The sequence below is a fragment of the Chelonia mydas genome, chromosome 8, assembly GCF_015237465.2.
Source record: "Chelonia mydas isolate rCheMyd1 chromosome 8, rCheMyd1.pri.v2, whole genome shotgun sequence".
Taxonomy (NCBI): domain Eukaryota; kingdom Metazoa; phylum Chordata; order Testudines; family Cheloniidae; genus Chelonia; species Chelonia mydas.
Window position 1 is genome coordinate 4721234 of NC_057854.1, and position 13697 is coordinate 4734930.

Genomic DNA, 13697 nt, shown 5'->3' on the forward strand with positions numbered 1-13697 from the left:
GTGTCCCTAATGTCATGTCACAAACGTATGTTCCAAGGATCTTGGTAACAGATGACTACATTAGACATTACAATTTTCATTAACTTAACTTCTGCAGAGTTTAGGTTTCCAAAAAGCAGCCATAGGAGGAGACTGTGTCCACAGTTCTTGGTCTAAATGAAACGTATTACCCAACAAAATAAATAGCTGCTAGAAACAGAAGGTAGTTTACCACCAACTTGTGACTCCCCATACAACAAGGCATAAGCAACCCTATAACAGGGCACCTTTTGTTAGCCATCTGTCACCACTCTGCATTTCAACAACTTACTCAAAGGGGTCACTAGAATCAGGTTTCTGTAATTCAGGAGGGATAGGGATCCGCTTGTAATACATCTCCCAGTCAAATGCCCCTCGCATCGCATCTCCAGCTTGGGTCTCATATCCAAAGTGGTCATGGTCAATTACATCAATCATTGGGCACACAATAGTCTTGCGGTTCCGTGCAATGCGGTCTGAGGATCACAGAGAAATAAATTAGTAAGCATGTAGCTAGTGGCCCCTTTCACCAATAGTTACAAGGAAAGTATCTACAGGTATGAAGCCAATATTAAAACAAGAGTCTACTTTATCTCATTACCACAGAACCACCACCATACAACTAGTTAGAATTATACCACCATAGTCCAACTTGTATGCATCACTAAACACCTTCAGATCTAGAGAAGCTGTCTCATTACAGAATGGGTGAATTTTCTGCTTTGTTGTTTTTCTGTTTTTTCCTTAAAAATTGCATGTTGGTTCAGTATATATGAACATGAGGAACCAATTATATTGGCCAGAATTAGGTTAGAATTATATTTTCCAGGTAATGTGCACCTCAGTTCTGACCTGTGCCATCATTTCCCCTCAAACTAAAAGGTCAAGTCTGCACTGCAATCACAGGATGAAACTGCAGCTTTTGTAGACACACCTGAGCTAGCTTTAATCTAGCTAGCTTGCATACAGGTGGCAGTGAAGATACAGCAATACAGATGTCAGCATGGGCTAGTCAACCAAGTAATTACCCAGGATTCTGGGGGAGCATGTACAGCCCGCATTGAAACCCACACTGCTGCAGCTTTACTACCACCATTACCTGAGCTAGCCAGGTTAAAGCTAGCTCAGGTATGTCTATACGAGCTGCAGTTACATCCCATGACTGTAGTGTAGACATATCCTAAATCTTCTCTTGGGCAAAGGCTCCATGTCACATCAAAATATCTGGTGTTATATGTATTTATGACATCAATTTATCATAAGTTATACGTACATGATATAGAAAAATTAGGCACTTACTCCGGTAATAGCCACCCAATGGTGTGAGAGAAAAACAAATGGAAATGGAAACAAATGGAAACAAAAAACCTGGATAACTCCCCACCCTTCTCAATGGTCCCCTGCCACTTAAAATGCCAGACTAAACAGACTGTTGTACATGTTCTAAGGACTTTGCAGAGCCCACAAAACTCATTTTAACAAGTGACCTGAATGTGACCCCTTCTGCACTGGTTGAAAGCTAGTGCAATAACCCATTATGCCACCTAACCCCAATAAGCTTTGAAGTGTCGTGCCAGAATCTGGCAGGAAGTGATTCAGACTAATGGCATAACTAATCTTGGCAGGCTCTAGAAACATACATCTGTGCCTCCCCTCAATCTTTAATTCCAGCTGAAAAATACCGAGACAGGATTAGTTCCAACCTAGACATCTGGAACTTCAATATTCATTTTATTAACAAGTTTTCTTAACTAGAAGTTAACTTTAAGAACCAAAGTGACAGATAATATATTGTAGATTCCAAGGAACATCTGTAACAAAAATGTTTTATATTTTTAAATTAAAGCATACTGTACATGTTCTCATTTCAAAGGCATTTGGACTTTTGTTTCCATTCCCTGGGGCTCAGAAAGTTGCAAATGTTTTACACCATGCAGAATTAATACCAGACACAAATTGACGGGCCGTGAAAGTAACAGCATTGCTATATGAGAACCCAGATGACAATTTTTCATTTCGGTTTGTGACTACATTTTTTTCACCTCTTGGTGTTACTGTCATTATTTGCTAGACAGATGCCATGTTTCACCCCAGAGTTGGCTGCATTCCCATGGCACATATGTCACTTGAAATAGGCTTGTAGAGCAGTCTGATACTCTTCAGGATTAAAGATGCTATATAAAACTGCATTGCAACCTTAAGTAAACTGGATGCTCCCAGATGCGCGCTGTAAGTCATGTGGCTGGTTTAGTAAGCACAGTCTTTCTGGTCCTACAAGTGTCCAGAGTCCAAATCTTGGCACTGGTCACATGCAAAAAACCCAGGTTAGTGGTCTCATCCTCCTTTCCATTTGGGCATTGCACAAAACTAACTTGCAATTCGGCACAAGTAGAGTCTCACTGAAAGGTAGGTCCAGAATTAGATCAGTAGGGGAGTGGGGTGCTGCAGGTCAGAATTAAGATGCACAGGAAAAAAGCCAGTTCCCTTGAAAAAGAGAACATTGTCCATTTAATAAGATACATGCGAAAGAATTCACCTTATGAAACTGCAATCCTGTTAAAGACTATTTTAAAGACCACTTTGTAAAGGATCACACACATTCTAGGTGTACATAGCAGCAGTTCACATTATCCATAAAATAGGATTTTCCACATTTGCAGATTAAATATATTTCCATAGAAACAGTCAAGAGCTATTTAAAAACTACAAGCTTAGCTTTATGTCCTTCAACTAATTTCTCTTTACGAGCTGCTGAATGACTACATGAATGGTTTGCTCTTCCAGCAAACTATAAATTATGCAAGAGTTCTCTTAGTGGGGGGTAACAGAACATGATCTCTGCTTTTAATTAAACAAAAAAACTGTTTTGGGGGAAATTGTGGGTTTTATGACTCTCGCATAGAGAAATGCATTGTACTGAAGACTACAGGTTGCTGACAGCTCTCCCAGGATTTTCTTTAGAAAGTCAGTTTTCCAGATAGTCATTTATTTTCTCCTTTGGACATTTCTGAATGAGAAGACAGCAGCCTGGACATACAATAAACCATATGCCGACATCTGTCACCAGCTTTTTACCAGCCTGAAGATCAGTTTTGGGAAACACTTCAAACAACCTCCTTACCTAGCAGAGGTGGCAGCCAGTTCACATTGGCCTCGCAGTGAGAATCCAAGAATGTGATAACATCTCCTATTGCCACAGAGGCTCCCAGCATTCGAGTTCTTATTAGCCCTTCTCTCTTCTTGGTGCGCAGGATTCGGACATTTGGGAACTGGGCCATGTAGTCTTCCAAACGTTTCTTCAGATGTTCTGGGTAAAAGAGGAAAGTTAAAGAAGGTAACAATCACTCCTTAAGATGTAGCTCCCTCCTTAGTTGTTAGCTGTCTTTTGAACATGGTATTGAACAGCCTTTAACTAATGCACTAATAGGAAAGAGTGTCCAGGCAAGATGGAAGAAGTATGAGTAATCTTTAAACTGTGGGTTCAAAGTTTGCTCATGGATCTGGACCTCTGAAGTTTCCATGAACTCAAAGAGGACAACAAATGGATGGAGGAGCTTAAGACTAGAAAGAAGCTAGGGGACAAGAGAACACACAACAGAGCAACAGCTAATTAACAGAACCTTGGGATAACAATGGAACTATTGACCAACAGCAGGGTTGCTCATGAGAGTAGGAGACCAAGTTTTTCCAGGAACTGAATCTGGATTAAGTAACTCACTATGCCACAAAAGCACAGAAAGAGCACTTTCAGAATTGTATACAACACTTACTGAATTAGTTTTTCCTGAATTTCTTCAAGCAGACAAAGCACATCCACTCTCACACAAATATAAACAAGCAAAAAAAATCCTCGTCAAGTTGATTCTACAAGCTGGGAAGGTATAGAGATCATTACTGAATACCTGTTTGCAATTCAGATGCTACAGTAATGGGGCCACACAATTGTGACACACTACCCCTATGTTCACGACTTTCACAAAGCTAGGATTCATTTTGTACAAAATGTGCCTTGTGATATATCATTTGAAAACTCAATCTACTGATCATCATCATCCTGGTAAAATGCATATAGCTACATTGTACGCAAAGTTATAAGATTCTGCTGTATGACATTGCTGAGACATGCTCCAAGCTTAGAAAAGCAGCCCAAATCAGTTCTTCAGAAACAAAAGGTTAGCCAGTACCTGAGCCAGGTGTCAATATAATCAAGTGGACTATTACCGGGTTAAGTGGCCATTCTTTGGCAGGAAAGAGGGGTGTGAGAGAGAAATTTACATCTTGGCAAACAAACTTGCGGTCGCCTGAACACCAGCTGGAGAGGATTCTCAAAGAGAAATACTATAAGAAGGGAGAACAGAAGACAAAAAATCATCTCTCCCCCCTCACCTCTACTCACGGCATTAACAATGTTTGAAAGACAAAAGGAGCATCACTGAGCTGGGGGAGGGATCCTGGCTGAAGAACCCAGCCAAATTGCTGTGATTGTGTGACGAGAAAAACCTTTTTGCTTTAAGTTCAGCTTGTTAAGTTAAGTATTAGTTTGCATTTTACCTTTTATTTCTTTGTAACCAATTCTGACTTTTATGCCTCATTTGGTGTAATCACTTAAAATCTATCTGTAGTTAATAAACTTGTTTATTGTCTCATCTAAACAAGTGTACATTTTGCCTGAAGTGTCTGGAACCTCCATTTGCGATAACAGGGTGTGTGCACATCATTTCTATTAATGAAATGATGGACTTTCTGTGAGCTTGTAGCTTGAAGGAAAGAGCTGGGCACATTTTTAGGGACAAGTCTGGGACAAGGAATTTGTTGGTGTCATTCTGCAGTATAATTCAGGAGTGGTTGGCTGAAATCATTCATATAATTCAACTGGGAATGAGTTTGCATGCTAGAGAGTGTATGTAAACGGAGCAGGAGTGGTAGTTCTCACAGCGAAGCAGTATAGAAGGCACCCCAACTGGAGAGTCGAGGGGACACAGTTGTCCAACAGTCCAGTTTGTATCCTGGGGAATGTCACAACAAGTTCCTACACAGATGAATCAGCTCAGCTAGCCAAGGATCCCGATCCCGCCCCCGATCCACCCCAATCTTAATCTAGTTATTCTGTTTACCATTTGGTGCCCAGAAGCAAATTTATTCCCTTTGTGTATCTTGGATTTTATTTTGGAGGTACGGGGGTCAAAGGTGGAGATAATCTTGGGAGTTACAGTATACTTTGCATCTCACCTTTGATGCTGCCAGCAGCTGCAGTCACTCTCAACTAGCCAAAATCTGCTCTTGAATTCCCTTTAAATATTTTTAGAGTATTCCTTGTGCAAACTTGACATTTTTCTTTCTTCAGAGTCCGATTTTAAATCTCCAACAGCTTTAATAAGACCAAACTCATTTTGGTGTGTGTCTGATATCTGTATAGCTGGAGCAATTAAAATAATTTAAAAAATTAAAAACAGGTTGGTCTGCTTAGTAAAACCTTTACTAATTATTGCTATCTAGCTAAAATTAATACCTTTCCCTCACCCTTTTCAAGTCACTTTTGAACAGATTCTCTGCAGCAACCAGGAATCAATTTTCTCTAATTGAATGGATAAATCTTTTAAAAAAGCTACTCTCTGGGAGACCAGACAAGATATTAACACTCATTCCTCATGCAGCATTGTGTAGGCAGTGACTGGTAATTAAAAAAATAGTAAAAAACCACAACCATCACTCATTTAGTGCAGCCGTATCATTCTGTGCCATAATTGGAAAGAAAAAATTCCCCACTCTCTGTCCAAAAGAGTTACCCAAAGCCAAGTTCAAGGTATAAATTGTACCTTGGTTCCAGTAATCTAAAATCAGAGTAAGGTAATTATCATCAAAACATCTGATACTGAGTTACACAGTAATAAAAGAAAGGAAGAGAAAAGCAGGAGCTATGCATCTAATCCTCCCAATATTGACTTCACAGGACTGCAGTGTTTTCATAATCAGGCCCTATGGTAATTACTGCATCTAAATCAGTTTCCTCCACAAAACATTAGCAGGTCTTGAAAAACTGCTGAAATTTCATAGAATCTTAAATGTTCAGAGGTAATTATACAGCATCTCATTGTTTATGCTGAGGCACAGGTGAATACAATAAACATCTTTGATACTTAAAGAATTTGTGCCTGCTGTTTATTTCCCACTTGCATTCCAATGCCTTGTACGCACCAGCGTTTTCTTCATGTCTTACAGTTCTACAAATCAACGCAGCTTCCCCAGTTGTGGCACTTGCTGACACACTAGTGGAGACCAGCTTCCAGCATTTCCACACCATGTCACCTACAATGCTGACAGATGGATCCCTTAAAGGCAGTCAGTCTAGCACTGACTTTGGCGGAGCTGAACTAGGAATTATAGCAACCACGGAACAATTTAAGAACATAGCATTGGCACATTTCTCCATATGAAACGTGACTGTTGTTTCTATAGTAACCATGATGTCAAAGAGAGATTGTTCATTTATTAGCTGCTGCTAATTATCTGTTAAGAATTAAGAACAGTTTATGTGAAGTTACTCTACTAGGATAAGAGAGAGAAAGGGCATATGAGTAGCCAAATTTCCAGAAGACACCAGCTGTTCTAATCCATCTAAATTCCCATACCACACCCTCACTGTAACATCAAAGGGTCAAGTTCTTTACCCTGAAAACTAAATGGAGGGTGAAGAGCCTCTAGCTCTTTACTCCTTCTTTGTCAAATAATTTAAGCAGTGAAATTAATCTTTTTTTTCTAAATGCAACGAGGATGCAATCCAATAGGTGACATTATGGGTAGCATTATCTGAATGAGACAGACAGATATAAGTGGGCTTTGAAGAACACCACGGTGTCCTGCTGTTTGGCTGCATTCATAAGAAAGGCTGGCTTGCAGGAGACAATGTTCGAAACACCTTCCAGTTGTGTTTTATATTCTCAGTCTCATGTTGGGAGGATAATAGTGTCTCATTCCCAACCATTGAATAATAAAGTGAAAAAACAAAACAAAAAGAACAGTAGCTTCGAGCTATCAGATCATTACGAAGGTGCTTTTCTTCACTGGTTGTAATAGTCCCTCGGAAACCTACAACTCGAGAAGGTTCTCTCCATCTGTTATACATCTTTAAAGCTACTCATTTCTGTGAAGTTGGTCATAACTGCTTAGCTGTTGGTACCAGAACCTGACCTGCCTTTTCTCAGGCAAAGCACTGTAAACTAGATGTGACAGAAATGGTAATTTCCTGGACAAACCATATTAAATGAAGTTTAAGTGTCTTAGGAGTTTATTGTATTAAAAATGCAAAACGTTTATGTATTATTGAAGGATTATATGTAATGTCTCAGGAGGGGGGAAAGGAAAGAGAGGCATTATGAGCTTCAAAGGACTCTTAAACCATGTAACCAGACAAGAATGAGCGTTTGAAGTTACGTTTCCCAAGAAATTTCTAGGGGGAGGTGTATGCAAACACTCTGTCCATTTATGCAAGAACTCAGCTCCTCTGAGGCAGGGACCTTTGTCTGCTGATCACCTGTTACTTGAGGACAAGATCAGTGATCCAAACTGTATAAAGGAGCAACTCAGATTCATGGGGATGCTTGTTCTGTGCTAACAGCTGTTATGAACTTCTGATCTCAGAAAAACCCCTTGGTGGGATTGAAAGGACTGATCACTTGCCAGAACTCTTGCTGGAGCTGGGGTGATCTCTGGTAAGCTTTTCAGCTTGTGTATAGGTTCTTTTATTGTTTTTAATGTTTTCTTTGTAATGCTTTCACCTTAAGAATAAGTGTAACTGTGGGCAATTATGCTGTTTATAGCCGCCGAGGAGAAAGAGAAACAGGCCTGCTTAGCCAATCTGACTTGCTGGAGAATTCACAGTATAGGCAGGGAACTGTACAGCTTGGAAATACCCCAGACAAGTGGAAGTGAGACACCTTCCCAAGAGAGATGGCAACTGGGGAGCTGGAAGTCAGAGCGGGTGCCCTTGGTGGACCACAGAGAGGGAATACAGGTGCAGTTGCCCTGAGCTGTGATGCTACGAACCTCCCTAAACCGCATTAATGGATGACAGAGGCACTGAAAGACAGTGCTGCACAATAGCACATGCAGTATTGTTGAGGTCGAAGATGCAGTACGCTCCCCTTTCCCAAGGCAAAGTGATGTGTCACAGCTGCCCCATCTCCAGCAGCCACAGGAAATGTCACACATCAGCATAACATTTTATTGCAAGTGTAGGACTGTGGTTTATTGATGTGCAAACTAGCAAGGTTCTACTATGCCTATGGATGTGGTTTCCCCTACCAAAAAAGTGTTGTCGGGTTAATGACAACACTCATGAGCCACCCTGCAATAAAAATTGTGTTTTTCTAAAGGTAAAGAGGGCAAAAATAGAGAAGGGAAAAAGGAAAGACAGCCTGGGCATGCTCTCCTTTGCTCTGATTGTTGGACCACATGATGCTCAGACACCAAAATTTAGAATGAGACATCCATCTTCTACCAAAATGATGAGAATACTTTGTTTTTAAAAGAAAACCTCAAATATAAACAAGTTAGATAACCACACAAGTTGCTACAAATACGGGGCTTTAAAAAACCCAACTTCTTATGGCACCTTGACATGGAGTGATTTTTCTTACAAGGGCAATTTAATGAATGGTAAACTGGATGAATTCCAGTGACAGCACGTTATGTGCAATGTAATTTAGCTGTATAAATGATAAGATTGTATATAGATTAAAAACTAAATTGGTAGCTTGCTGACAGACTAATAAATTTGATACACAATTATTAACATTACTAGTCAGAACTACTTAAAATCTTTTGCTTTCTTTATTTTGAGTTGTAAATAAAGATCTATACTAAGGAGGAGGAGAAGCTCTGATAAAATCATTGCTTTAAACTATCACAAATAAAATGCTGTCTGATTAAAAGGGGTCTTCTCCTGGCTCAACTTTTTGTGGACTCATCCCTTCTCTTCCCTGTGTACAAAGTATCTAAGCATAAGAACTGCTTCCAAGTAACATGAAGTTGCTGACTGCTTGCAATACTGAAAAGTCTTTCCAGAATAAAAAGATTGCTGAGTTTACATGTAGGCTACTATTTCCTTCCTCAGTCAAGTGGCCCATAGCTATAAGGAGAAGGGAGAATTTCATTGCTCAGAAATGCCACCACTCTTCAGAAAAGATTACATGAACTTAACATACATGGAGTGCAGAGAAAAGTAGTTAAGTTTTGGGATTACTGTTTTTATTGCTTTTTTAAAAAAAGCAAAGCATACTAGAATCCATGGCAATTTGAATTATTTCTGTCCTAAAAAGTGACACTTACAAATGGCATTATAGGTTTCAGATTCATTGGATCTCAATTTTATAACAGATATAAAATGTGCTCAGTCTGCCAGTAAACACACATTTTTTTAAACCAGTAATTGCTCAAACTCTCTCTACACTTTGACCATTGATCTGGATTCTTTCCATCTCATGCATCAACACCATCCAGGCCAAGTTATGCCCTCATTGACACCTGTGTAAATCCACCAATTGATTTTACAGCTTATTGTAGTGTGACTCGGTTTTCAGAACAAGTTGTTTCCTATAAAAGCAGCTGGAAGAGAGCCAACAATCCTTAGCCTTATGTTGTGGGTTTAAATACAATTCTGCCAGATACAATTTAAGTCAGGAAAGATATTCAATCCACACAAGGACTGCTTTGGGGCTACAAAAGGACTTTATTCACTAACTCATGCAGATCAGGTTAAATCAACTTTACAGACAGGAGCAAACCACTGTAATAACACAGCTCATAGTAGTAGAAAATGCCTAGACCGTTCTTTATACCTCATCCCACTACACACTGATTGCTGGAGACCAATAATAATAATAAATAGCATGAACACATACTTAGCAGCGACAGTAAATTTAGCCAGCTGCCTGCCTGAGGTACGTTTACACATGCCTCCTCCCACCAAACAAAACATGCACATCCTATTTTTAGGGTGACCTGAAGTCACACCACCTGAGGCTGCAATTATTTTAAGTCCTCTTAAACTAGTGTCAGGCCTAGCAAGTGCTTAGGATATTTCAAGGAAGAGGTAGGCACTTTAGAAAGTGGAGCTGGTGACTCAGTAGGCAGTTCTCTACAGTCAGCACTGACTGGGAAGACAGCAGGCTCTTTCAGAGGAGACTTAAAACCGAATGAAATCTCAGAGGACAGTTAACAAGACTCCCAGTGGAGAAGGGGGAGGCAAGGCCAGATAAGCTTTTGCTACAACTGCAGTGATTCCTGAATATTTGGAATTCTAAGACTGCCATAGACAAGGAATCACCACAACTTGCTGTTTTTGTCCTTTGAAGGAGGAGAGTTAGGTGCTCTGAATAATTTGCTGTTGCTCAAGCTGTTGGCCATTAAAGTGAAATCACTAATGGCTTGCACCATTGAAAGGTGATGAATTTATTCACTTGTGCTCAACCTATTAATTTAAAAAAAAACCCAACAAGCAGCGCACTTAGAAGGTGCCATAGACACTTGAAGTCTGGTCAGGAAAACATCCTCTCAGAGGGGGAGACACAAAGCTGAAAGGATCAAGACAGGGCCTTCTGGAGGCATTTTGGTTGGGACAAAGATGAAGCACATGTGCAACACTGACATTCCTTTGCGCTGCACATCTGCTCCATTTGACAGGAAACATGGGACTGACTTTACAAGAACCTTGATCTCGAGTCAGATCTGGTCTGAAATCTTGTGTGGGAATGGGAATAAAGGGGAGAAGTCATTTTTCCTTTTGACATTGAAAAATAAGAGATCTTAGTTTAAAAATCAATTTTAGTTCCCATCAAATTTGACCTCCAAGGTTCACACAATATAAAGCATGGATTGCATGATTGTAGTATGTGCTTGCACACACATGCACAGAGAATGGTCCACCCTCTTAAACCAATTGAAACCCACCATGAATATCCAAGCTAATAACTAAATCCCAAAATATTTCTTTGACAATAGAATTTTAGCAATATAAAGTCGCATCACTCTCACAGCGAACAGCAGCCAGTCTCCTGCCTCCTGGTGAGATGGAATTTTAGATGCAATTTGGACAAGGATAAGGGGGAGCAGTGGGGTTATAAGCACTGTAAGGAGAGAGAGCCATCCCTTACAATTTGAAAATTCAGAAAACTGCTTCCCCATACAGCTGAAGAGCATCAAGGACAACTGATGTAACAGAACAGAAAAGGTTCCCAATTTGTGGTTAAAACTTCCACTACAGTTTACCAGAGATATAATTCCCTTTTAAGCAACTGGTACAGAAAGCAAGTTCAGCTGTATTTTTTCCAGAGGTTACCGTGGCCACCTTCCAAGTGCCCAAACCCCTAAGGTAACTGTTTGCCTTACATTTGTTTTCAAATTATACCCACCCCCATCATTCCTTCCCTCCCCTCCCCCACACACTCTTGTTTAAGATTACAAATGACTTCATTCATCTTTTACTTAGATATTTAGTCCTAACATGCTATATAATATTTTAAGAATGAATTACATTCCTTCCTGAATCAATCACCTCTGCGAGTCAGGGCTCCCTGCGATGAAAAGCACTTCATCATCGAAATTAACTCCTCTACCCTGTTTTGGGAAAGACAAGTAATCCTTTTAAACAGGAAAATGTGCTTTTATCCAAACAGGCAGCACTTACCCTAGTTTTAATTTTATTTCAATGTTTTCCATCCTCTGTTCGCTTGGTGGGAGGATAATAAATTGATTTAATAACCACCCAACACTTTCAATAGTAGCAGCTACACCATTAAGCTAATCATGGCCTTTCCTATTTTCCCCATTTTCTTTTAACCTTCCATGCCAAATCTGTTTGAAAACCAGAAAGGCCCCGAAAAGGGAAATTACTGTTGCTCCACGAAAGGGATTGCACTACAAAAAATGCATTTATGAAAAACCCAGCCCTCCACAGGATTTGCATTCCTAGACGACACACTGCTAATTCGTGGCAGGAAACTGGGAGTGCTGGCTAGGGTTGCCACTTTTCTAATTGCTGGTAACCGGACCCTCGAGGCCTTACCCCACCTCTTTCCCTAAGGCCTCACTTCCATCCGGCCTCTTCCGCAGGCTTCGCCCCTGCTCTGCCTGTCTTCCCCCTCCACCCAGGCCCCACCGCCCATCGCTCGCTCCTCCTCCTCACTTCCTGTCACTCACTGGATTGTCTCAAGGAACCTGCCTGCAGGTAGGAGGTGGCCCCGGCTCAGCAGGGGCTGCCATGGGTTAACGATCCAGCGCCTTCTCCTGCCCCACAGTAACCGGGAACAGCGAACTGCAGCCACTGGGAGCTGCGGGGGGCTGTGCTTGCGGACGGTCAATGTAAACAAAACGTCTCGCAGCCCGACAGTGGATTACCCTGATGGGCCGCGTGCTGAAGGTTGCAGACCCCTGACCTAGTATATAAATGCACCTACACAGGGAAAGTCTATTAGACAGGCACAAAGATTGCAGTTCAAAATATTCCCACTTGCATGACATAACCATGTCTCCCCCTTAGCATAACACCTTACCCTGCTGCCATCTCAGTCTCAGTGAAAAGTCCTGTTAGTAAAGGAAGAAGGATGTTTTCTCCTTTCTTTCAGAGGGAGCCTGCTAGAGTCACCTGTGTGCTGAGGAGGGGTTTACACAAGTTCAGTACATCAATGACAGAGGTCTTTGCTCTTTACTCAATATGCAGTAACACCATGCATTCCGCCCTGTTACATACCAACTTATCTGAAAACTAAGTTCACAAAACAGATTCTTAGTAGTTTGAGAGTTTATTTCCCATTTTTATTAAGTATGCATCAAGATAAAGCACACAAAGTTTCTCCTCTTCCTCGGACTACACTTATTCTAAAGAAGTGATTTTAGATGGCTTGCAGTCTCATTTCCTTGTTGATTGTTTTTAACATATTGCAGAGAGTTTTCTGTTGCCATAAAAACATACCGTTTTCAAGCTAACAGCACAGGGTTTTATGCTTCAATTGCAGAGTACAGCATACAGGCTATTAAATATTTAGTTCAGGATTCCTACAGCAGTGACAATGGACAGGAAAGGCACCATTTGCTTCACCTGGAGCCCTCAACTTAGTGTTTATGTGCTACAATCCCTCAAGCTGTTTCAAATAGCTGTTCTTGATCAGCCAGTTGTCTAATTAGGGGAAACACAATCTCCCATTCAATCATACAACCCTTCCAACAGCTAAACACCTTGAACACAAAGCTAAATCTTAGTGCATCAAAAATATCAAGACATGCCTTCATGCCGATCTTATCAACACTTATGAGGACCAGGAACTGACAGATGCAACACGTACACTAAACCCAGTGCTGGCTGATAGTCAAAAGCCTCAACACCTTCCTCTATTGGGTTACAAGGGCAAAGATAATCAAGCTAGACCAGATCTGAAAAGGTCACCCACCCTTCCTCTGCATCAGCAACCAATTTCTGCACTTGTTAAAATGAAATCGAGACAGGATCAAGTGTGTGGGAAACACTTCGAAATAAGCAAAAAGAAAAGGAGGACTTGTGGCACTTTAGAGACTAACAAATTTATTTGAGCATAAGCTTTTGTGAGCTACAGCTCACTTCATCGGATGCATTCAGTGGAAAATACAGTGGGGAGATTTATACACAGAGAAAATGAAACAATGGGTGT

At 40.7% G+C, this 13697-nt stretch overlaps 1 protein-coding gene across 2 annotated transcripts in view; it reads right to left on the reverse strand.

Annotated features, from left to right (window-relative positions):
- Window positions 1–13697, reverse strand: part of GALNT10 (polypeptide N-acetylgalactosaminyltransferase 10) — a 122317-nt gene that overhangs the window by 30091 nt on the left and 78529 nt on the right. For both annotated transcript variants that reach the window (XM_037906283.2, XM_043521622.1), the window contains exons 5-6: window positions 3140–3325; window positions 311–494 (exon numbers count right to left, since the gene is read on the reverse strand). In XM_037906283.2, the coding sequence (XP_037762211.1) occupies window positions 311–494; window positions 3140–3325 (370 nt within the window). The remainder of the gene's footprint in view (window positions 1–310; window positions 495–3139; window positions 3326–13697) is intronic.